The sequence below is a fragment of the Choristoneura fumiferana genome, chromosome 28, assembly GCF_025370935.1.
Source record: "Choristoneura fumiferana chromosome 28, NRCan_CFum_1, whole genome shotgun sequence".
Lineage (NCBI taxonomy): Eukaryota > Metazoa > Arthropoda > Insecta > Lepidoptera > Tortricidae > Choristoneura > Choristoneura fumiferana.
The window spans coordinates 3156655-3183249 of NC_133499.1; the positions used below are offsets into that span (position 1 = coordinate 3156655).

The 26595-nt window shown below is 40.0% G+C and overlaps 1 protein-coding gene across 4 annotated transcripts in view; it reads left to right on the top strand.

Moving 5' to 3' along the window:
- Window positions 1-26595, top strand: part of Nf1 (neurofibromin 1) — a 49715-nt gene that overhangs the window by 13070 nt on the left and 10050 nt on the right. For 2 of the 4 annotated variants that reach the window (XM_074109256.1, XM_074109257.1), the window contains exons 15-33: window positions 1278-1354; window positions 2099-2292; window positions 3275-3378; window positions 6364-6414; window positions 8834-8920; window positions 10125-10296; window positions 10675-10813; window positions 11150-11347; window positions 11913-11992; window positions 12204-12337; window positions 13188-13328; window positions 13590-13669; window positions 14340-14515; window positions 15332-15444; window positions 15754-15862; window positions 16059-16129; window positions 19618-19695; window positions 24593-24679; window positions 26131-26241. In XM_074109256.1, coding sequence (XP_073965357.1) covers window positions 1278-1354; window positions 2099-2292; window positions 3275-3378; window positions 6364-6414; window positions 8834-8920; window positions 10125-10296; window positions 10675-10813; window positions 11150-11347; window positions 11913-11992; window positions 12204-12337; window positions 13188-13328; window positions 13590-13669; window positions 14340-14515; window positions 15332-15444; window positions 15754-15862; window positions 16059-16129; window positions 19618-19695; window positions 24593-24679; window positions 26131-26241 — 2202 coding nt within the window. The remainder of the gene's footprint in view (window positions 1-1277; window positions 1355-2098; window positions 2293-3274; window positions 3379-6363; window positions 6415-8833; window positions 8921-10124; window positions 10297-10674; window positions 10814-11149; window positions 11348-11912; window positions 11993-12203; window positions 12338-13187; window positions 13329-13589; window positions 13670-14339; window positions 14516-15331; window positions 15445-15753; window positions 15863-16058; window positions 16130-19617; window positions 19696-24592; window positions 24680-26130; window positions 26242-26595) is intronic. The other 2 variants (XM_074109259.1, XM_074109258.1) reach the window with 2 other exon arrangements.

The following is a 26595-nucleotide window of genomic DNA, read 5'->3' on the forward strand; positions in this document are numbered from 1 at the left end:
CCCTTTAAGGGATCTCAACCAGTCAACCTGTGAGTGGATGAGAGGAGAGGAGCAATACGTTAGGGTCCGACAAAGAGTGAGTTTAAGAGTTAAAATAGTGGAAGCTACTATACAGTGCTTTAAAAAATATAATACATAAACTACATATATATGACCATAATACATATAATATATAAGCATATTAAACAAAGGAATGTTCTTAAATATTTAAGGAGAAGGTGTAAGCCACATTCTTCTCAAGCCTTCCCTGAAAGATCCCACTGAGGGAGATTGCCTGATGGAGGTCGGTAGCCGATTCCACAGCCTGGCTGATTGCACTGTAAAGGATCTGTTTAGATGGGTCAATCAATTTTTTTGTAGCTTGTTGTCATGGCAACGTCTCCTGAGTTACTTATTTAAAGTATGATTTTATGGGGTACAAATCCGCTATAAGTTAGGAGTTGTGACAGTTTTAAAGGAATTCCTTCAGGGCTCATCTCCTAAAGCATGCTAATAGTACATTATGAATGTTTTTTGGAGTCTATTTCAACTCCAAACTTGTCACTTTTACGGGTAGACATGGATGCACAGAAAAACCAGAAAAAGAGACCAGCACTGGGAATCGAACCCAGGTCCTCAGCATTCCGTGCTGCGTGCTATAACCCCTACACCACTGCTGGACAGGAATCTAGACACGAATTTTTCCTATGCATACATATCTCAGGTGCTGCTGCTTAAGTAGCAAAGTAGAAATAAGCAACCTGCTTGCTGCCTGGTGCTGGTCGGGTGCCGGGTGGCTGTAATGAGCTGTGACCTTGACCTTAAAGCTCAATTAGCTTCAGTAAACTTCAGTAAGCTAGTTGAGAGAGCAAGATAAATGAACTTTTCCGACAAAATACGATGACAAAACATTATTCACTAGATCTGTACATACATGTCCATGCAAAATATCCTCCCCCGCGCTGCGCCACTAAAATAACTTAACCATAAAAATTTCATTTTTAATACAAGTTTCTTTGCTGACTGTACTTGCATTGTCACCCAAACTACATTTGCATACCAAATTTGAACTCGATGCTATTAACCGTTGAAGAGTTCCGTCCTGCGGAGACGATCCTGGCTGGATGTCACTACTAGATTATTCTATTGTCACGTGATTTACATAAGTATGCCAAATTTCAAGTCTATCCGACTACTGGAAGTTGGTCGAATTTAACTTGCAAGATTTGACTACAGACAGACAGGCAACGGGACAGGTGAAACTAAATAAAAGCTTGTAATAATTCAATTTTTTCCAGGGTTTTCGAGTGTCAACGATAGAGCTGAAACATCTGTGCCTGGAATACATGACGCCTTGGTTGGCCAATTTAGTCAGGTACGTGCATTTAACTGGCATTTCGCTACTTTACATTTCATCATCATCATCCCAGCCTATATACGTCCCACTGCTGAGCACAGGCCTCCTCCCAGAACAAGAGGGCTTGGGCCATAGTTCCCACGCGGGCCCAGTGCGGATTGGGGACTTCACACGCACCATTGAATTGCTTCACAGGTTTGTGCAGGTTTCCTCACGATGTTTTCCTTCAACGCAAAGCTCGTGGTAAATTTCAAATGTTTCACATGAATTTTTGAAAAACTCAGAAGTGCGAGCCGGGGTTTGAATCCACGACCCTCTGCTTGAGAGGCGAATAGGTCAAACCACTAGGCCACCACGGCTTTCACTTTACATTTCGCAACTGTTTAATATTGCTGAATCTGTAAATGTTTCAGGATTTTTATAAAACTACCCTAAACTAAAAGGTTCTACGCGATGGCCCTGAAATAAATCCTGAAATATTTACAGTTTTAAGAGTTTGCCATACGTTAGCTGCGAAATGAGGATATCGTTCAGACTTCATCCTCAGACGCATCAACGTAGTGTGGTGGCGACAGTTGGGTTTGTGTGAGCTGAGTGTTACAGCGTGGAGGAGGAGCTGCGTGAACACACATTTGTTGCATAGACTTACCTATCGTAAGTTCACGAGTGAGCAAAGTAATTATATGGATGGATCAACTATTTCTTGTTGTAATTCTTACCCGTCAGCGAGGGGACAAAAGTTTGTTTTGGCAATGTCACCAGGTTTTGCAAGCCTTCAGACGAGTCCCGCAGGCAGAAGCAAGTGGCACAGATCCTGGAGAAGCTGATAACCCTCACCATCGAGGAGACGGAGATGTATCCGTCAGTGCAGGCCAAGATCTGGGGCTCCATCGGTCACGTGCCAGAGCTGATTGATATGGTGCTGGACAGCTTTATACAGAGGAGTGTCGATTCTGGTGCGTATTCATCATCTTCATGTCACGTTGGCGTGCATTCGGTCGATTTCAGGGTAGGCAGGGTACAGTCGAGTTCATAAAATTGAGAGCAAAAATTTTATCAAAAATATCTGAACACGACTCTATTGTTAACGGCGTAGAAGCGTGTTCAGATATTTTTGATCAATTTTTTGCTCACAAAGTATGAACTCGACTGTACCCACGCCAACAGCACTAGCGCTGCCTACCCTGCTGCTTACTCAATGCACGCCGTTGCATGTCGGCCGTAGGACGTCCATTGTTGGACATAGTCCTCCTCCATAGACCTCCAGTTGCTTCGGTTGAAAGCGGCCTGCATACAACATGAACCCGCGGCTTTAACCAGGTCATCCGTCCTCGTTGGTGGACGTCCTACGCTTCGCTTGCCGCGCGGTCTCCATTCAAGAACCTTTCGGAACCAACGGCCGTGTATCGTACTGGTGTTTATTGGCTCCAAAGCACTAGTCATCGAAGGAGAGGACGTGAGGAGATACGTAGAAAAATTAGGGTCACCGACATAGCCAAGCGAATTAGCTCGTTGAAGTAGCAATGTTTGGGCCATATAGCACGGAGAACAGATGAACATTGGGACCGAAAAGTTCTCTAAGACAAGCGCAGCATAGGACGTCCACCGACAAGATGGACGGATGACCTGGTTAAAGCCGGGGTTCACGGTAGATCCAGAAACAGATAGGCGTGTCAAGCTTTTAGCTTGCGTGACATTACTATTTCTCTTATTTAGTTCTGTTCCAGTCCAGATATAGAGAAGGGAGGAAGGGGAGGGGGGATTAAATTTAAACAAAAACTTATTAAAAAAATCAAGTCAAAGTAAAACCGGCCAAGTAAAAGTAAATGAAAGACAAAACCACGTCACTCACAAAAACGTGACATCTGATCAAAACTGAAATTTTAAATGCACCTAATTCTCGTGTACTGAACAAGTTCGTGTTCAAACTTGTTTCAGGTCTCGGGTCTCCGATGATAGAGATCATGGCGGACACAGCGGTGGCCCTGGCGTCCGCGAATGTGCAACTCGTGTCCAAGAAGGTCATTGGGAGGATGTGTAGGGTGAGTAATTAAAAGTCCATACTTCGATGCTCTAGAAGGCAAATGTGCTAAGTGAGAAATTTCCAATTTTTAAATAAAGAAAAATGACAAATATACAAAGTAAGTATACTTTCCCGTTTGCACTTGTCAAAATAAAAAAAAATGCACTTAGCATATTTGTCTTCTAGACCATCGACTTAAGAACTATCTGTCATGTTATGCCTGAGCCCTATACGCCTTCTTCTTAGGGTTCCGTAGTCCTAATGGCATGAAGGTAACCCTTATTCGCCATGATTGTTTGTTTGTATGTGTCTTATCGTAGAAATTAATATCTTAGAAAATAAGTGATCTTGACATGTCTTTTTATGGAAAAACTTTTTAAAAAGCAGATTTATGCTGTAGCAAGCACAAATTATGGTCATTTACATTGTTTTGGTTTTATAAGTAATATAATACATAGTTTTTTTAAAGCCATTTTCAATAGAAATGCTTGTTTACTTTGTAAACTTTTTCTAATGCTTAAAATAAACAATGTATTTTGTTTTATTTTTATAAAAAGTCCCTCAAAAATATTGCTGGTTTACTAAAACTATGTAAGTTTTTGTTAGGGTCAAGTTTATCCACCTCTTAATTAAGCGGTGGTTTAACGATACGTAGAAGAAAGCTTAGACTGTGTAGAATTTACAACTTTACGAGTAATTAAGTACGTATGTACTCGTAGTAATTACTCACAATTAATAAGTTTTTGTTATCTGAAAAAATAAGTGAAAATTACCTACCTACTTATTACGGAACCCTACACTAGAGGCCCGCCACACACTTGGTCACTTTTAATGTATGTTATGTGTCTGGGTCAATCAACTTTTTAATTCAGCTTGTTGCCATGGTAACGTCTCCTGAGTTACTTAATAAAAGTATGATTTTATCGGGTACAAATCCATTAAACGTTAGGAGTTGTGACAGTTTTAATGCAATACGGTATTTGACAACTCCTGATTTTGCCATATTTAATTAAAATTTTCTAACAAAGTATATCACTGATATTGAGTTACGAAGAGAAAATTTAAATTGGTTGAAAATGGCGCCATGTGACCCAACATCTATATGCCTGTTTTGTGTTTATTATGCAGTAGTATGTCGGCGGCGATCGTCAAATGCCAGTATGTCTTTCCTTATCGTGAATGCCGCCATTCATGAATAAGGGGCATTATGTAAAACTACCGTTTAGCGATTTGCCTAGTGTCGTTTAGGCAGATCATGAAATTCCTAGGCATTCATCATTTCCTTTGGCCAGTTTACAATCATGAAATTCCTAGTATCATGAAACGCCGCCATATCGGCTGGACGCTGCCGCATGCACACCCTCGTCGTGTGATCACAATTAATTGCATGTATATAAATGTTTATATGCTGCTAGGTACATCGTCACTACTTTTAAGATCTCAACACATTACACCTCTAAAATACGGGCAGACGTGCATGGTTCACATTGTGCACAGAATCTGTGAGCTGTAAAAAAACCTTCGGATTTTAAAATGCTTCGGGTATTGCACACGCGATCGTGAATGCGGTTCTGTTCTGTTTAAAGAAAACTTTTCAAAGTTACAGTACAAAGTTAAGTAAACAAACATCAGTACAAATAAACCTTACTGTAATAATATTACGCTTCTTTCTTTTTCTAATTTTTTTTTTTTTTTACGACATAGATAGGAATAACGAATGCATTTTCGAATCATTCCATCGTTAATTTTCTTAGAGCACAATACCCCACTTTAACATATCATGAAATGGCGGCGCGATATACTGTATTTCTGATCTGGGTATGTTATTGGTCAGCCGCCGAATATATATTTTATATGCTGCTAGGTACATCGTCACTACTTTTAAGATCTCAACAAATTACACCGTATAATGACATGACCGTAATAGGAACGTGTCAGACAGAATGTCAAACGCGACGGTTGGTTACGAAACGTGCTAGTGGGCATAGTCTCTTACTTTTCGATACAAACACAGATATAGATTACACTAGATTACGCAAATGCATCTACTTCGCGTGTCCAAACCCCGACCAAACGTCGAGGTAGGCCCTATACAAAGACTGACCGCTAACTGACTATCATGACTAGTGACTGCTCGAGCCCCACGGCGCGGGCGGGCGGCGCATTTGAATCGATTTTCGGACATCAAGGAATTCACATCGCTAATTCGCTCTTGAGACGTCACAGAAGATTTTTCTAAGAGCTCACGGATTGTACATGACAGACGGCGACGGTGTTAGGTTACCTGCTTGTGCGCATTCTATATCTGTGGATACAAAGAATATATATTTGCCTGACACGTTGCTATTACGGTCATGATATGACACGGTATCATGTGTAGAGATCTTCTTTAAAGAAATCAATAGATTTCTGAGTGAACTTTATAGACATTATTTCAAGGATCAATTTTGTTCACGTATTGATTTGAGATACGATTTTTCTTAAAAATAGTGACGATATGTGCAGACGAGGTCAAAGGTTGCTTTACCTTCTATTACCTTGTCGCTGTCACTTCATGTTTGAACTTTTGTATAGAATTATCAAATAGCATACAGTGACAAGGTACAGTCGAATTCTTAAACTTGTGAGCAAATTTGATCAAAAATATGTAAACACGACTCTATTGTTAACGGCGTAGAAGCGTGTTCAGATTTTTTAATCAATGTTTTGCTCAGAAGTTTACGAACTCGACTGTACTAAAGTATAAATAATATCTCTGACTTCGATTGTATAATCATAGTTATATGTGTATTGATAATTGCACCTCTTCAATCCGTTCCTTTCTTTCCTCTGCAAGGGTTGCCTGGAATAGATCACTGTGTAGTAATAAAGCATCCTTTTCCTTACCTTGTAAATTTTCTCGGTGTACCTTTTTTTCTAAGCTTTATTTATAAGTACAGTCAGCAAAAATATTAGGGCCTAAACTTTTTTTCGAGTATTTCTTAACTCGAACATTTTCCTGCAGGCCCTTACAAAACTGCCAAATAACGTCCTGGGCCCCGTAACCCCGGCCACTGTGAGTTTTTTTTTATTTTATTTGCTTTAATTTTTTTATTTTTGCTTTTTGTAATAGACTACTTTTATTTTAAGACGATGGCCGAAGAGTAAGAAGTCCACATGTGTAGGTATGCGGTAAGTGGTGAGCTAGTAGCAGAGTGTAGGTTAGTGTCATATAAAGTTCTTAAATTAAGGCTGGAAATACACATACCCGTACATCTCATTTTGGTATTAGTAACTGGCGCATGTACGGTCAAGAACTTGAATTCATGGTTCACCGTGGAACCTTTTCAAAGGAAAAGTCATTACGATTTTCATTGTTTATTAATGCGATGTCACTATGATGTTTACTGTGAAATGGTTCCACGGTGGCTCATGAATTAAAGTTCTTGACCGTCCGTCGATCTCCATACAAATATGACACAAGCGTGCAAGCTACATGCATGAAAACGTGCGAGCTACAGAAAGTGGAAAATAATGGACACGCAGTTTTCTCGGTTTCTGCCTTTTCGCAGAAAATGCCAAATTGCCAATTTTTTGCCAAATGTTTCATTTCCCAACTCTCAATTTTCACCGAAAACAAGAATGTTTCTCAGTGTATTTTCCTATCCTACTAATATTATAGTGAGTGAGTGAGTGAGTATGTTTGTTACTGCTTCACGCTGAAACGGCTGGACGGATTTGGATGAAATTTGGCAAAAAGTTAGTTTATAACCCGGATTAAAACATAGTATAATTTTTATCCCGATATTCCCACTGGATAGGGATAAAATCTCTAAATAACAACCGCTGGGCTTAGAGTCATGAAATTTGGTATGTAGGTAGTTGGACGCCTGGAATAACACATAAGTAGGCTACTTTTTATCCCGATGTTCCCACGGGATAGGGATAAAATCTCGAACTAATAACCGCTGGGCTTAGAGTCATGAGGTATTTTGATAGTTAGACATCTGGGATAACACATGGGCTACTTTTTATCCCGATATTCCCACGGGATATAGATACAATCTGGAAATAACAACCGCTGAGTTTAGTCATGAAATTTGGCATGGGTGTTTTAATTTAACGTCAATGAAAACCACGATGTAATTTTAGGGTATTCCCACGAGAATTTAATAAAATCCCGGAATTTCAATTCAACTGCTGTATCTAATGATTTACGGGTGCGAAGCCGCGGGTAAACGCTAGTGCTTTTATAGAACACAGTAGGTTTGTTTTATGAAATAAATAATGAAAAAAATAATGTTGTCATAGAAAATCGTTAGTAGGAAAATGGAACAGTTTGGCAAATGAAACAGTTAGGAATTGTGAGTTGGGAAAAGGCAGACAACCACTTTTTCTGTATAGGTATAGCCAGTTAAGCGTGCCTCCACGCCGTGCGGCTATTTTTAGCACGGCCTGACGTCACGCACCCCCACTGCCGGACTTTGACGCGTTATTTATTCATTCAGTCGACAGTCTCAGAATAAAATGCATTTGACTGATTTTACGAACATTTGTAAATAATAGATTGATGACCAAGGGTGGAAAGTGAGCCATTTCACCCGAGATATTGTGAGAGCGCCAATAGTTCGAGGGGAAATGGGTAATTTCACCCGAGTTAGACACTCTACTTTTCATTTCGACTGAGGAAAGTAAAATACTAAAAAAAAATTAGAATAATAATAAATTGAATTTACTTATATCCAACCTCCAACGGTACCTTTTCGACTGGCCACTTTCCACGGCCGACTATATAAAAAAATCGAGTTGGTCACGACCAAGGAGCTTATACATATACAAAACTGGAGGTTGAACGCCGAACGAAGAAGTTTGACCTTTATTACTTATTTATATATTCCATCTCTTTCTTTCACATTTCACGAATGACTTCCATCTCTTTCTTAACCTAAGTAAAGAAAGAGATGGAATATGTTCGTAACGTAATAAAGATCAAATATCTTGTTTCAAACGGATGTTCGGCGTTCAACCTTGGTCACGACGTGCATCTAGAGGGCCATGCCGAAACGTGAAAAAAAAGTGTCATTGACGTAACTCAATTATCTTCGACTCCGTGGCTAATTGAAAAATAAAAAATAAAATACTTTCCACCCTAGAGATGAAAACGCAATTTTCCACCCGGCTATCCATGAAAATTAAACTTTCCGAACAGGAGATATGAAAAAACAATTTTGGTTAGACGTAACTGAACCATTGATAGATAGATATACAGGTCGATTCACGAGAGCTGGTTCGAACGGATTGAATGAGTGAATAAAAGTATCTGTGTGTTACCTATCTGAATACACTTCACACTAATATGAAAATGTCATACATCAGTCATTTTCCTACAAAAATGTCTAAGCGACATTACTTTCGCTCAATCCATTCGTGCCTGCTCTTGTGAATCGATCTGTACTAAAATATTTACGTAAATAATCAACTATGTTATTTGTCAGGTGGTGGACAAGACGTGTCACTCTCCGACGTCCATGTTGGAACTGCATATGATGTGGGGCGACATTGCCATTCTGGCCAGATACTTGGTGAGTTGGACTAGCGCAGTAGTTCCCAAACTTATTTTTCTCGTGGACCACTTTCAAAATTTTACTGGTTTCGCTAGACCCCCTGCTGCTACATTTCTACCACATTCTTAAAGTCGCCAAAAAATAAAAATTGTGTCGCTGTGTCTGAACAAGCATTAAGCATTGTCGGGCGGATAGCGCTTTGCAAGTCTGTACATGTACACGAAATTTTACGTAATATCGAATATGCAAGTTTGGACAAGTAACAGTCGCTTGCCTTATTAAAATATTATCTGCTTAGTTAGGTACTTAAAACAATGTAGGTAGGCCCTTATAAAAACTATGCTTACATTTTTGCTCTTTACTATCAAAAGCAGATAAATTTTCGTGGACCCCCATTAACATCTTATGGACCCCCATTTTTTGTTCACGCCTACGTAGACCCCCAGCAAGTCTCCCGTGGACCCCTGGGGGTCCACCTGGACCACTTTGGAAATCACTGGACTAGCGTTTGTTTGAGAAGGTGTTTTTTGACGCGGGCGGAGCCGCTGGTTAAAGCTAGCTTGTTTGTTAGATGGTTTATTTATACACTTTATTGTACAAATGGGAAATCCAAAAACATATCGAAAATACAAACTGAGACATGGTTGCACAGAAAAACCAGAAGAGAGAAACAAAAAACAAAAAGAGACCTGCACTGGGAATCGAACGCAGGTCCTCAGCAATCCGTGCTGCGTGCTAAAACCCCTACACCACTGCTGGACAGGAATCTAGACGCGAATCTAGACACGAATTTTTCCTATGTATACATATCTCAGGTTGCTTATTTCTACTATGCTACTTAAGCAGCAGCACTAGCGACATCTATATTTCGTCGACAGACGCCACACTCTTTCGGATGTCGCTACTAAGCAATCAAATTATGATTGGTTTTTGGAGTCTTTTTGTATTCCAAAAACCAATCATGAAATCCAAAAAGGTTACAAAAAAAGTGCAAAGGCGGACTTGAAACCATATAAGGCCTCTGGTGGTGCAGCCAGGATCGTCTCCGCAAGAGGGAACTCCTCAATGGTTCAGTAACAGCCTATTCACTCTAGCTTTGAAGAGCCCTGGTTTGTTATCCGGAAATACAGACGATGGAAGCGAATTCCATTCTTTAGCAGCACGCATTATTATGACAATGCAAGTACAGACAGCAAAAAATACTGTATTTTTTTTATTCCAGCTTATGCTGTCGTTCAATAACTGTTTGGACGTGGCGCGTCACCTGCCCTACCTGTTCCACACGGTCACCTTCCTGGTATGCTCGGGGACGGTGTCCATGAGAGCCGCCACGCACGGTCTCGTCATCAACATCATACACTCCCTGTGTACTTGCAACACGCCCAGTTTCTCCGGTGAGCTTGTCTCCAATTTTAGGATATTCATCATCAGCTGGAAGTCCGCCATAGGGCAGAGGTCTCCCCCAAAGAACGGCATGACGCCTGCATCCATTGGACTGGTCATCAATCCCCGCTGCGTCGTCCGGTACGTCGCTGCCACATAAGAACACATTGCTCCCAACGGCCATCTGTTCTTCGAGCAATTTACCCCGCCCAGCGCTACTTATGTTTGGTAAATCTTCCGCCTAGGTCAATTACTTTGGTAGAATGGAAATAATGTAACGGAAGACAAAGGAATTTCTCAGAATTGGCTTTTGAAACAAGTTCGCGCCCTACCCTACCCTACCCTACACTTATTCTATTAATCTAATCACTATGATTGCTTGTTTACAGAGGAAACTCAACGCGTCCTTATGCTGTCGCTCGACGAATTTGCGCTGCCGAAATTCTACCAGATGTTTGGCATCTCCAAAGTCAAATCTGCCGCCGTGACCGCCTTCAGAAGCCCATACAACAGGCATACTAACGACTGGCAAGTGATTTATCCTAATTTATTGAATAGTTATGGGACAACTGACACCAATTGACCTAGTTCCAAACTGAGCAAAAGCTTGTACTATAGATACTAGGGAATGGATTGCCATGTTTACAGCAAATATTTGCTATTTTTAACATGAAACTGACCGTGATTGACTACTATCTCACCTGATGTAAATTCAGATGAGGCCAAAGGTGTATCCCACTGATCAGTAATAGCCTATGCACTATTATTTTGATAAAATAAAACAACAGTTCTATTTACTCTCCCTGGTCAAACCCAACTGAGCGTAGTAACACAGCATTTGTCACAAACAACTTTCCATCCCAGGTACACCGATCACTCGTACACAGCATGCCCGGAGTCAACCTCGCTCTCCGGTGGCAGCGGCGGCGCGGGCAGCGCCCCTCCCCACTCTGACCGGGAGAGGTTGCCGCTACAGTCTCTGGAGACTATAGCGGACGCTCTGCTTGAGATAATGGAGGCTTGCATGCGGGATATACCGGAGTGCGACTGGCTGCAAACGTGGTGAGTCCAAAGGCCTAAGAGTTCACCAATATTTTCCTCTCCACCACCACCACTAACACTCCACCACTCTTTGTCTGCTTTCTTCTGTTTTTTTTCTTTTTAAGTGACAGATATTTGTATTGACGTATCTGTTTGTTTCGTTCGAATAATAAAGACGGCATCACATTTCGCATATCTAGATTGAAAGGGCATCAACTCAAGATAATACAGCATTTTAATTCAGATCTTACGTCAGCCATGTAAGGGCTAAACATCCCAGCCCACAAATGCACTCGAGTCACTGCAGTCGAAAACAGCTAGTTAGATCTAAATTAAAATGGTGTATTATTCAAAATCAAAATCAAAATCAAAATCATTTATTCAGTAAATAGGCCGCAATGGGCACTTTTACACGTCATTTTTAAAACTACCAGCGCTTTCGGAAAGACCATCATTGCCAAGAAGAATGCAGAAACTTGGCAGAAAGTCATTTTTTCAACACGTATAATAATTTTCAGTTGATACCGCTTTAGTTGTAGATGTGCGAATGATTTGTTAACTAGCTATTGCCATTATTTGTTTGCAGGACGTCTCTAGCTAAGAGCTTCGCGTTCTGTTTCAACCCGGCGCTGCAACCGCGGGCGCTCATTGTGTTCGGATGTATCAGTAAGTGAGCTAACAATACAACAACAATTCCTCAATTTCTTTTACTTTTAACTCTCTTTTGTCTGTCTCTAACCGAATGGTCCTCTCATCCACTCTTAACTGGTAGAGATCCCTTATAATGATAAATTCTTGTATGTACCTCAACGTTTGTCAATTGTGTTTGTTTATTTGTTTCTTACAATGAAGAGTCATACATACATACAATTTCCAGGTAAAAACGTAACCGATGACGAAATGACGCAGCTGTTGCGGATATTAGTCAAGGCTCTAGAGTCCTTCAATGATCTGGCTTTATTGGAAGCGCTCATCATGTGCCTGACAAGATTACAGCCTCTACTATACCCGGTATGTGTTTGACAGAAATCGCCCATAATAGAAAACACTTGGGTATTTCTACTGCAACTTGCAATGTATGTATGTATCTATGGGTCAAATAAAAAAAAAACATGGAACACTTGACACCAATTGACCTAGTCCCAAACTAAACATACTTATACATACTACAACTGTACTGTATAAATACATACTTAAATACACATCCAAGACCCGAGAACAAACATTTGTATTATTCATACAAAATATCTGCCCCTTCCGGGAATCGAAGCTGATCAATAATTAATCAATCAGTAAGATAACAATGCAAGTACAGTCAGAAAGAAATTGTTGTATTAAAAGAGACTTTTTGACAAAAACTTATTTAAAAAAAGTCCACGTCATCTCTTTTTCGTTCTGTTTCGCTTTCTTTGACCAATAAGATTATAATATACACCATAAGTACCACCTAAAACTAAGACGAAAACTAGCACTAAAACTATGTAACTACTTTGAGATACTTGTAAAATGCTAGGCTTGTAGATTGTATTTAATATTACAATCTACAAGCCTAGCCTTTTTACAAGTATCTCAAAGTAGTAACATAGTTTTAGTGCTAGTTTTAGTCTTAGTTTTAGGTGGTACTTATGGTGCCAAAATAAACCTTTCTTTCTTTCAAAGTTTGTCAATTGTATTTTGTTTCTTTACATACATAAATACAATATATCATCACTACTTCGAAAAAATCTCGTATCTCGAATCAATACGTCAACAAATTTGACCCTTAAAACAATATTCATTAAGTTAATTAACCCGGAAAGATCATCGATTTTGAGATACCAGCTTTTTTAAAAGTAGTGACAATATGACTTCCAATTCACAGGAGTCCCCGATTCACACGGCGCTGTTCTGGGTGGCATTGTCAGTGTTGCAGCTAGACGATCCGACGCTCTATGCGGCCGGCTTGGCTTTGATGGAGCAGAATCTGCACACGCTTGATTCACAGGGCCAGTTTGAAAGCAAGGTCAGTGTTCTGTCTCTTCATACAATAAAGAGTGAGAGAGAGAGATTCACACAAATCCGACACACACCACACGCAAACAAAAATAACACAAAATAAAAGTACGAACAAAACAATTTACTTCCTGTCTACTTACAAATAGTAGAGTCGAATAGTGTGAAATAGTCAGGAAATGTTGTGAAAACTGTTTAACCATTAAGAATAATCCGTGCAGCACCTACCCGTAAGACTAGGTTTATTTCATTTTATTTGTTTTTATTACAGACTTTAGAACAAGTTATGATGGAGACTAGAGATCCACTGGAGTGGCACTTCAAACAGATGGACCATGCTGTTGGATTAAGGTATTAAAAAAAAAACTAGTTTATGGTGATACAGCGTTCGTTTGATACATTTTGCATTTGTTTCCTATACCCCTCCAGAATGAGGCGCGAAAGAGATGTTTGAGTGTGATCGTTTACATGATGACGTGAACATTACGAATAAAGATACTAAAAGGAGAAGAGAGGGGTATAAATTACGTCATATGTGCGTCGTAGATGACGGGGCTGTTGATTTGTATCACTATCAAAATAATGACGATTATCATAGTAATAATTAGGGCAATCCTACTAATATTATAGATGTGAAAGTTTGTAAGGTATGTTTGTTACTCCTACATTAAAACAGGTGGCCTAATTTAGATGAAATTTGGTATGTAGATAGCTATCGCTTGGAATAAAGCATTGGCTACTTGTTGTTCCGATTTTCCCACAGAATCGGGATGAAATCTCGAAATCTCCGCCGCTAAAATTAGAAACATGCACGAGTATTGCAAAGTAGAGTAACAGCGTCTTATATTGCAGTGTAATAAAATCCTCGGCGTAATTATTGGGAATTTCACTTAGTTTCAATTACAGATTGGAACTAGGTGAATTAGTGTCCCATGCCCCACAATACTTCTTTTGGAACGTTCGTGCGTAGCCACGGGTAAAGTCTAGTTAAATCTAAGCTTTGAATGCTTGTTTGTTCCAGCTTCCGTTCAAACTTCCACTTCGCGTTAGTAGGACATTTACTCAAGGGGTTCCGTCACCCGGCAGCCGCGAGCGTGTCCCGCACGTGCCGTGTGCTCGCCGCGCTGCTGGGGGTCGCCGCGCGGCGCCGCGCCGACCGCTTCCGCGCGACCCCCGTCACCGTCGCTTACCTCACAGGTACGCTACCAGAGGGGGTTTCTTCCAAAGGCTTCAGCAGGCTTGGCCGGTCTTAGCCAGGTGCCCCAGGCGAGCCTTGATTTTGGCGCTTTTAGTTACAGTTCTCACAGGTACGCTACCAAAGGGGGTCTTGTCCAAACGCTACACCCGGCAACCGCCAGCGTGTTGCGCACCTTACAGGTCCGCTAACTAAAGGGGGTTTATTGCAAGGGCTGTGCATGCCGCGTGACGCTCGTCACCGTCGCGTATCTCACAGGTACGCTACCAAAGGGGGTCTTGTCCAGAGGCTAAGCCCGGCAACCGCCAGCGTATTGCGCACCCTGCAGCTACGCTACTAAACGGGGTCTATTCCAAGGGCTGTGCTTGCCGCCCCCCTAAAACCGCCACCGCCTGGAGGTTACGCTTGGTTTTAGTCAGTCTGTAAGATACGACTAGAACTTAAAGATTCCCTGTGTTTGAGGTAACCTTTGGATTTAAGGTTTTTGAAATTCCAACTTGAATATTATTTCCACCAAAGATGTGCGAGGATTTGTTGCAAGGAATGTGTATTTCATGAACCAATAGAATTTCTTCATTTACGTATCCTCGCACTGCACATCTCTGGTGGAAACGGAGCCTTAAGGTGCTCTGTACGCCACAGAAAAACCAGCGACAAATCAACTTGTATTTTAATTCCATTGCAGAAGGATTAATTTCGAGTTGAATGTTGGGCATGTACAGATGACCGTGACGTGTGAGGCATTCATGAATAGATAACTGGGGCGGTGTAGAGGTTAATGGTTTACAATTCTTACTTAGAATAGCAACTTGTTCCAGCGTTGGTGTGCGTGAGCGAGGAGGTCAGGTCCCGATGCCACGTGAAGCACTCGCTGCCCAAGTGGCTGCCCGACAACTGCGACCATTACTGCCCCACCGTCGACCATCATCAGGTACCGTCAATATGGTATAGATGTTCAAAGTGTACCGCGTCAAAAAACTTTTTAACAAAAAATTTAATCGCCGAAAAAACTAAAAAGCAAAAATAAAAATCATTTTTATTTAACCTTAATCTAGGTACCAGTTCGAAGTCGGTGCCTCAGCACGAGCCAGGAGGAGTGATAGAAGCCCATCAGGTAGACGACTGATAGGTCCACTTCTTCTCGCTAATGCTGAGGCACCGACTTCAAACCGGTACCTAGATTAAGCTTAAACAAAAACCGGCCAAAAGCGTTGACCTAGTTTCACTATATTGTTCGCAGTCCTCGATGCTGATCCAACCGTCTTCTTCAAGCAACTCCTCGTGCCACAGCCGCCGCCAGAAGTCGTGGGATGTGCTGGACCAGGCGGCCATTTCCTCGGCTCATGGAGGTGACAATCATCATCATATCAGCTGTAGGACGTCCAATGTTGGACATATGCTCTCTCCATACTCTTACTTAATAATGGCGCTTAGTAATGCTTATCTATCACCGCTGAAAAGCTTAGAAGCAATCCCACTAATATTATAAAGGTCCAGTCGAATAAAAAAAAAAGGTGAAAATTTGTTACCCTATTATATGTCCAGGTAAATCGCCGACTATGCAGCAGTCAAGTAGCGGAGGCCATAGCCCACACTTCATCAACATGCCGCATCAGGTAACATTAATACCCTAAGTGACACAGGGGAATTACTCTAACCACGTATTATATATCGGATAATCGTTTTAACAGAGCTATTACGGTACAGTCCAGTGCAAAAATATGGACTTGTGTAACTCCTCAAAAATACCACTGACTCTTATTCCGACGTTATAAGGCTATAGTACCGTATTTTCTAGTGATTCGGATAGATACATATTTTTGCACTTGATTGTACCAACTTTTGAAATCACCTCAATCGAGAATGCCATCCGAAAAACCTTTGTATTTCTACAAAGCTAGAGCTCTAGTTATTTTTTTGAATAATCGACATTAATGACCAAGGAGCGGAATTCACATAGCAAAAATCAAATGTCACCTGTTATCGATTTTTCGCATGTTACCGACTTTTAACTTTATTCTGTAGCATTTAACCTCTTTGATAAGCCACTTGCATTTCTTTATTAAAATAAATTACGTCACGTCACATTTGACATTCGATGTCGCTTGAGTTTTCATAAGTATTAATTTATTCGGTTCCCGTGTTAACCAAAATGGTTAATCGTAAAAGAAAAACGATTAACAAATGGATAAAGTGATAGCCTTGTCTTAATTTTAAATTATTCTCTTACTTCTCTTAGTTTAAATGGTGACAATGTAGAGAAAATAATGACAACTCCTTGTTACTACAGACAAGATGAAAAAAATATAATAGCAAATTAGTACTGATATAGATTTCGATTCTGTTAATTTGAATGAAGTGTCAGTTACACTGTTTAACATTTCCGTTTCGGTTTTATTTTTAAATTGTAACAAACACACAGGTCTATTTTTTTTGGTAACCTCCCCCATTTCAGGTCTAATTTTATTACCTAAAACATATTGTGCTAACTGACAATTAAACATCGACAGTCGATAAAACACAATAATCAATCCCTCTTGACATTTGATTTTTGCTATGAAAATTCCGCTTCTTGTTAATGACACGTTAAATTGCAGACCTCGTGAATAATGTTTTGCCATAGTATTTTGTCGGATAATATCGTATTTATCTCGCATCTCAATTAGCTTGAGTAAACTTCAGTAAGCTAGTTGAGAGAGCAAGATAAAGACGAACTCTTCCGACAAAATACGATGGCAACACATTATTCACTGCATCTGTACAGTTGTGATTCACTACTCTACTCGTATACCAAATTCAGCGCAACTTTTCACCACATTGAAATGGCGTTTTCGAATGATGTGGTTTCAGAATCGGTCCCCATATGCAATGTTCGTCGCGTGACGAAGAACGTCAGAAAGATACGAAACTGTCGGATGATTATCTCATATATGAATACGAAAAACCCGTGTTTTATCGAGATAAATCAATTCAAATGTGTTGTAGTATTAAGTGATTTGCGAAGTAAAAAGTATGTCAATGTTTAGAAAGGAATGGCACCGAGTTATTTTCATTTGGAAACAAAATTAAAAGTCTATGTTGGGAAAGTTGAATTTTATTAATTTGAGGATCGGTCAATTTTTTCTTGTTTGGTTTCTGTACCGTTGTCCAAGAGACAACAGTGACAGAGTTTATTAATAAAACTTTTGTAATATATACTACTAATGTGCCTAGGTTAGGAAATCCTACAAATATTATAAATGCAAAAGTTTGTGAGTAGAGCAGTGAGTATGTTTGTTACTCCTTCACGCTGAAACGGCTGGACGGATTTGGATGAAATTTGTTATGTAGATAGCTGGACATCTGGAATAAAACATAGGCTACTTTTTATTCCGATATTCCCACGGGATAGGGATGAAATCTTGAAATGACATCCGCTGGGCTTAGAGTCATGAAATTTGACATGATTGTAAATTAAAATGTAACGTCAATGAAAACCACGATTTAATTTTCGGGAATTCCCATGGGAATTTAAAAAAATCCCGAAATTCAATTCAGCTGCTGGATATAATGATTTACGTGTGCGAAACCGCGGGTAAGCACTAGTAGTCCATAAAATAATGAGCTTGAATCTACGACAAAAATGTACGCTCGATGAATTTCAACCACAGAAAACATAATAGAAACTCATGGTATTATGAGTTGTCCAAGGGACGTAACCGTGGCAACGAGGTACAAGAAAAATTTGATCGACCCTTGAGATGTTTGGCTCTGATAGTGTTTTGTTTGTCACGAGTGCATTCCCACATAGACTTAAGATAATCGGCTTGTTAGCAAAAATAATTGGTTTAACAGAAACGACGGCTTATGTGTTTTGATTTGACATGCCATTCATGAAGTTTGACATTGTTTGTGACATGTTTCTTCTTCATTTGAACGTAGTTATTATAGAACATGTATTAAGTATATTTATTGTTTGGTTGATTTTCTCTATGGCAGATGGAAGTTTTCAATGCTTGCAAGAATAACTGTGTAAGGGATCTGTATCGCATTGAATATACAGGGTGGGACCTTTAACTGGAGCAAAGGATTAAAACTTAGATCGTACGGTCACCAGCACCAATATCTGACACAAAGCGACGATGACTATTTTTTGGGCCGGTAGGACGTGTCAGATATATTTGCACGCTTCTCTGTGGCAGATATTAATGCAGGTGACTGTACTCGTCAAACTGACCGGCATTAGTTCAGTGACTTATGAATGTCATATTATAATACCTTAAAGTTTATTTGAAGATAAGTTTGTAGTGTGACAGACGACGTCAATTGTGCTCTAGTATGGTGTACATTTATAATACTATTTAATTTGTATAAAAAAGGGAAAATCTAAAGACTACTATTACCTATTGTCAATTAAGCATTGTATTCCATACATTGAAAATTAGGTACGTGTAATCCATGCTTAATATTATAAATGCGAAAGTGTGTGTTTTTGTATGTTTGTCCGTCTTTCACGTCGAAACGGAGCGACGGATTGACGTGATTTTTGGCATAGAGATAGTTTATGGGCCAGAGAGTAACATAGACTTTTTATCCCGGAAATATGCACAGTTCCCGAGGGAACAGTGCGCGATAACCGAATCACGCGGTTGAAGCCGCGGGCAAAATCTAGTGTGTTTGTAAAAGTTAAAAAAACATAACCCTCCCTCCGGCAGTCGGGTAAAAAGAACACTGGTCATGTTTTTAAAACCATGAAAAATAAAAGTAGCTCAGTTATGGGAGTAGACTCGAATTTAAAGCTCCATGATCAGAAATACCCTATATTAGTATAGCTTGTTTGTCACTTCCACCTGCCATAATACGTATTTTCTGAACTGTTTTATCTTTCAGTATCATAGGACCACCTCTAACGATCCATAATATATCATACTGTGTTCTTTCACGCTACTGTTTCTCGGATTGGTTGAATTGGTTCATTGTATCGTTCGTATGTGTTAACTTAAACGTCCCTCGGCTTGCGTTTTTTTTTTGTTTTTTTTTTTTCTTTCACACTGACCAACGTACACACCGTATAATTTGTGTGCTGTTACACCGATGTTTGATGAATCGCTTTGCACGCTTATAGACTTCAGCTAGGATGTTATTTAAGACCCAACGGTCCTTCTCGGTACCTACTTCGAAGGATACAATTGGACCTCCAAGGGTAGGTCTCAATAACGCTATACTAATGTCAATGAGTCGCAGCCATGGTGCCATAAGTCATCGGTGAGCTGGGGACAGACATGTACGGTGCATAGAGGGTTATTCAGGAGACGTAAGCAGGACCAACTCTACACCTACAGCAATTCATAATAGACCGTTTACAATCATATTAAAGTAAACCTCCATACATTTAAATTGCAGTGAACATACACTTAGTAAATAATTTACAGTACCCGGCCATATAGATCACATCGGTCTTTGGAAAGAGACTGCTAATTTCGGCTTCGTAGAGCGTTGTCACGCACTACTTTTGTGACTTTTGTCAGTCGCTGTACAGGTACAATAGAGTACGGACGCATTTCGGTGAAAATATATAATAAAGAGTTGTACCCCCCAAAACTTTAAATTGTACGATGGCATCTTTAGGAAAAAGATGCAACTATCCTTTTTCTAGTAGTTGCAACAGCTCTCTATAGATATCCGAAGTTTACATGCCATTAATTTGACGTAAACTAATTAAGTCCATAAAGGTGCAGTATTTATTTGATATTAAACGTCACTTAATAATTACGATTATTGACGGACGGTCGCCAGTGTTCGGAAATCGTCGTGAACAGCCAATTGTCTTTTTCCGATGTGCAAACTTTATCGTCGGGTACTGTAATACTTTTAGTTGGTATGATATAGTAGAACTGAATCCGGGGGGGGGGAGGGGGAAGGCCTGTTCACCTCTCCTGGATCACTTTTTATATCGCCGCTAATCGATTCTTCGAAGAATAAGGAATATTGTGCTCTGGCACACGTGATACTTTAAAAAAATGCGGGTAGTTTAATAAAATAGAATAGTAATAATTCTCCGAGCTATCGGTATCGCTTTGGAATGCGTCATTTTTAGGCGGCCTGCCCACTGGAGCGGAGCGAGGCAGCGGAGCGGTGAGAGATACAAATACACCAATATAATTACGAAAAATCTTCAGTCCTCTTCAGTGGACAGGGAGTTTGTAACCGGTAAGCGAAGCGAAGAAGCGGGGCGGAGAAACAAGCGCGAGTGGGGAAGCGGCGTGAATGTGGCTGCGGCTCCACTGAGGCGGAGACGAGAGGAGCGGAGAGGAGACGTGTTGGGATCGACCAATCATATTAATTGAAATCCATTTGAAATCCACATCTCGGAGACGAGATGTAATATGATTGGTCGATGCCTACACGTCTCCTCTCGTCTCCGCCTCAGTGGAGCCGCAGCATTAGGCTGCCTGTCTACTGGAGCGGAGCTAGATAGCAGAGCGGAGCGAGAAAGTAATGTGTAGCTCCGATCTGCTGCCTCGCTCCGCGTCAGTGAACAGGCAGACTAAAAAATGACGCATTACAAAACGATACCGATGGCACGGAGAATACGACTGCGTAAAGAAACATATCTAAGTATTTAAGAAATGCACACACGAGACATACACTTTAGAAACACTCGACCACTTTCAAACCCCCAGCTTCAGCTGTCTCATAGCATTTAGAGCCCTAACATTTTCTTAAACCCTAGTAGTAATAGTTTTTTATCTAAGCCTGCATGGTTGACCTTGACCCTTGCGACACTGGTCACGACTCGACATACACAGGCGAGACACCAAAAAGCTATGACAGTCAAGTTTGCATCGTCGAATATTTTTTGTCCTAATGTTGTTTGGTCGAATGATCGCTTGGCCTAATTTTTCTTGAGGTTTCAGTGTAAGTTAAATTATACGATACAGTTATTCGACCAGGGATGTAACGGATGTGGTTTTATCGGAACCGAAAGCGGAACCAGATGTTTTCAATTTAGTTTATCGGAACCAGAAACGGAATCGGAACCGAAAACGGAACCGGAACCAGAATCGGAGCCTGAGTGATAAGTGGACGAGATGTTAAGGGTAGGTCTACTAAACCTGAGGGTTTTATTGCGTAACGTTTCTGACACTCGCGATCACAATCAAATGACAGTTTTCGCATACAAAACTGTCATTTGATTGTGATAGCGAGTGTCAGAAACGTTACATAATTAGCCCTCTGTATGTTTTTTATGTACACCGCTCATGTCCAGTCGCCACGCTAAGCATTGACATCCGATATAACTTCCGTTTCAAAAGTAACGGAACCGGAACCGAAACGGATGTTTAATATCAAACGGTAGTTCCGACTTAACGGAAACGGTATCGGTGCTCCGTAACATCCCTGTATTCGACTAAACTACATTACAACAACAAAAAAATCCCGACTGCGTGGCCCACTTTGGAAAAAAAGTCTCGACAGAAATTGGTTCGAGTCAGGAAGTATAGAAGTGCAAAGCCTAGTGCGAGGACACTTCGGGATAATTCTTGCCACGCTTTGTATTTTTAAAGTAAACACATTTTTATTTTTTATTAAATACGTAGAAGGGCGAAGCGTAGAGAAGCTAATAACTATTATGTAGAGAACCAGCCACGTTAGACATACCCATCAAAAGGATAAAATGTGAAAATGTAGCCAAGTCGAATATTTAATTTAATAATGAATAATTTGAGATAAGAAGAGATTAATAAGAATTATATAAAATGTGTCATAAATAATTATAAGTAAATATTTTAATAGATAGACATTCTATACCCTTACAGGGTGTCATGTACCTACTTGTAAATATAAATATGAATAAGTATGTGAACATTTAGAATATCCCACAAAATAATTGTGAACGAAATGCGTAGATAATCTTGAAATCCATTTGTAAGATAACTTGCAACTTTTTTAAATAAATTTAAAACATAACTTCATGTCTTTTTCTGCTACTACAATGTCAGCTATTTACTTCTTAAATTTGAACTGCCGTTTTATTGTCATTGAAGCAGATACTCGTAACTTCGGGTAAATTGAAGCTCACAATTTAACTTGGGCAGTTTTCACACACAAGATTGTAAAGTTATCTTTGGTTTTCGGTTTAACTAGTTTCGATCAGACTTGCTACTTGAAGAATGGACGTGCTTTCATTTGTTTTTTATCACAACTTTTTTTAGTAGAACAACTGCGTTGCGAGACTTGGAATTTTCTTGGGGACGTATCTGAATATCGAAAATTAATATACCTAAGTATCTAAAGTTAAAAAGTCGACGGTCAAAATATCAAAAGTACTCGTAGGTTAGGTTAGGTTTGATATTTTAACTATAGATATTTTAATTTTCGGTATTCAGATACTTGCCCATTTTCAGGGCTCCGTAGACAAAATGGCAAAAACGGAATCCTTATAGTTTCGCCATGTCTGTCTGTCTGTCTGTCCGGCCGCGGCTTTGCTCAGGGACTATCAATGCTAGATAGCCGTAATTTTGCACGAATATATAAACTATGCCGACAAAATGGTAAAGTTACTATATAGGGAGGTACTCTAAAAAAAAATTTTTTTTCAAGTGGGTGTGATTTTTTTTCTCATTCAACTTTGTAGTGTGGGGCATCGTTGGATAGGTCTTTTGAAACCATTACGGGTTGCTAAAACGATTTTTCGATTCAGTGATCTGTTTGCAAAATATTCAAAAGTGCAAATTTTCATTAAATCGACCGGTCACCCCCCTACCCCCCCCCCCCCTCTCTAAAATCTAAACCGGACCGGTGGAAACATTTGAAAAAAATCATTATGGTATTAAGTATATCAAACTTACAAGGAAAACTATAACGGTTAAGTTTTCTTGAGAATTATTAGTAGTTTAAGAGTAAATAGCAGCCTAAGGTATAAAATATACCTAAACTTGGAATATTCCGTACAAAATACGAAAATCCTTACAAAAATATTACTTAATTTTTTCGTAATGGCAACGGAACCGGGCGTGTGCGGCACGCTCTTGGCCAGTTTTTTTTATATTTTATGTTTTTGATGGGATTAAAACACGCAGCGAACGCAATCGGGCGGCACCGCCAACACACGAAAATTGTACAGAACTAGATTTATAGCTTAGCCATATAAAATAATACAGATTTAAAAAACACCACTAGCTTTCAAATAGAGTTATAACATAGCTTCTCAAAGTGTATGTGTACCCTTTTGGTCCAATTTTGATTATATGTCGTCATTTGTAATGTGTGATCCCGAACTACAGTTAATTTAAACTAGTCTGGCACATTCGTGCCACACCGAAAAAAAAAACACGTTTCTTGTAGATTTTTTTCGTTTTTAACCAACTTCAAAAAAAGGACGAGCCAGCAGGAGTGGGACAATTCACAATAGTCGTCTACCGCACCTACATACTATGGGTTTCAATACCTCCTGCTGGGTCGTGCTGAGTCACCGACTTCGAGCTAGTACGTACCTACTTACCTAGAAAAATATTTTCAAGGGTTTTGTAGTCGGTTCCATTTTTTGTTATTTTTTTATTTTTTTGAGTCGGTTTTACTTTTTTGTTAAAAATTTTCTATTGCAAGTGTTTATCTTGCAATGTTCGTAGGTGAGTAAATAACTGCCTTTTTTATTCAAGTCGAATTTAATCCACTCACTTGAAGTGGCACTTTGTTAGAAAAATGTTTGCAATGTATAATATTAGCATGCTTCGGAGATGAGATGAGCCCCGAAGGATTGCCTTAAAATTGTCGCAACTCTTTATTTTTAGTGGAATCGTACCCCATAAAATCATACTTTTAATAAGTAACCCAGGAGACGTTACCATGGCAACAAGCTACACTAAAAAGTTCATTGTCCCATTATTCACTAGATATGTATACGCTATACTCGTAGATAAAGGACTAAAAACATGAAAATTTTAACAAATCTTATTTAAAAATCTCAGAGACTAGATATTTTCATCCCTTTTAAACGTTCCGTGCTATTAGTTCGGGATCACACACCCCTTCCTATGAATGTGTTTGTGTGTCCGCCGCCATTTTGTGTTTGTGAGCTAACGTGCGCGACGTCTCAGGACAGCGAAGGTCGAGCGCATAGCATGCAGCACGGCACTTCGGGGGAGGCGGCGCGGGCCGAGCAGGACCCAGACAGCGGGTTGGATGTGAGTATATCATAACTTCCTATTTCGGTTTGCTAGTTGTGGTTTCACAACCTAGCCAACTCAAGATTGGTTTTTGGAGTCTTTTTTTGTTAAGATTGGTTTTTTGGAATCTTTTTGTATTTTTTATTTCAATTCCAAATTTTACTTTTACGGTCATCCCGTAAAACCTAAATTGAAAATACAAACTGAAATATAGATGCACAGAAAAAACAGAAAATAAGACCATCACTGGGAATCGAACCCAGGTCCTCGGTAATCCGTACCGCGTGCTATACCGCTACACCACTGATGGTCAACGGTACCGACACGAATTTCCCTATGCACCTCATATCTCAGCTTGTTTTTGTTTCTTAGTCACTTAAGCAGTGACGCTAGCGAAATCTATGCCGTAGCCCTCATCGAGAAACTTTTTCGGCATTCCATTGGAACTAACCGCTCACCCGGACAAGAGATATCGTTACTAAGCAATCAAATTAAGATTGTTTTTTGGAATCTTTTTGTATTTTTATTTCAACTCCAAATTTGTTACTTTTACGGTCATCCCAGTCTAGAGACAAATTTCTCCCATGCACCACACATTTCAGCCTGCTTTTTTTTTCTTTGTCACCTAAGCAGCGACACTAGCGACATCTATGTTTTAGCTCTCATCGAGAGACGTCAACATTCCTTTGGGACTAACCGCTCACCCGGACAAGAGATGCGAAAAGAAAGCAGGCTGAAATGTGTGGTGCATGGGAGAAATTTGTGTCTAGCCTCCTGTCCAGAGGTGGTGTAGGGGTATGGCACGCAGCACGGAATGTTGAGCACCTGGGTTCGATTCCCAGCGCTGGTCTCTTTTTCTGTGCGTCCATGTTTCAGTTTGTATTTTCGCTAACCAACTCACTTACACTTTCTTAAGATAGAGGCCTGCAACGGACCAATGACTCTCCTTGAGTAGTTGGTACTCATGGGCAGCGGTGATCATTTCCCATCAGATGATCCGCTTGCTCGTTTTCCTCCCTCTCATAATTATATAAAATAAAACTCAAAAAAGTTGATAAACTCCCGACATTGTCATTTGAAAGTTCAGTATCTCAAAACGGCGGAAGCGATTTTTATTAGGCATAGCTAAAAACCACTGCAAAGAAACTCGCTTTCACGTTTGATTAATTTAGGTTTAACCATTATTGACGTATCTACTGAACTTTGAAATTCCAATGTATGTGTGTATGTTCCATCAGCCAAGTATGTGGTCTACCACGTCCTTCCGGCCCTAGAAATAAAGTCGTATCAGATATTTTGCACGCTTGTTGTGTCAGATATTGGTGCTAGTGACTGTACAAACACAATTTAGAAATGTTGATATATATGTACAAAGGCGGACTTATCGCAAAAAAATAAATGTTTGAATTTATCAATGATCAGTCAGAAAAAAGGCTTTGAAATAATAAAAAAAACGTCCGTTCCTTCAGGTGGTGGAGGACGACGGCCGCGGCAGCCCCGGCAGCACGGACGAGGCGACCGAGCGACCCTCCTCGACCAAGTCAGGAGACAGCGACTACCCGGAGACTAAAGTCAGCAATGTTAGTATAGAAACTGTTGCGTCAGCATTTATGTCGTTAGTAGGCTATATTAATGGGGTCATGGGTCAATCAACTTATTAGTATTATGTTATCCTGTCCTGTAACCCAGGAGACATCAGTGTCCACTTTGTTAGAAAATGTTTGCAATGTGTAACTATTAGCATGCTTAGGAGATGAGCCATGAATGAATGAGAGCTATCGTTTTTTGTCTCACTAGATGGCGCACTGTTGCGTGAGGTTTTTAAGTATGGCTTTCAAAGTCTGTTTTTACGGGCGTGAAAACAAAGTTTTGATTAAATTCATATGAATACACCTTAAAACCGTATCATAAAAATATCGAGCATGCCACAGTGT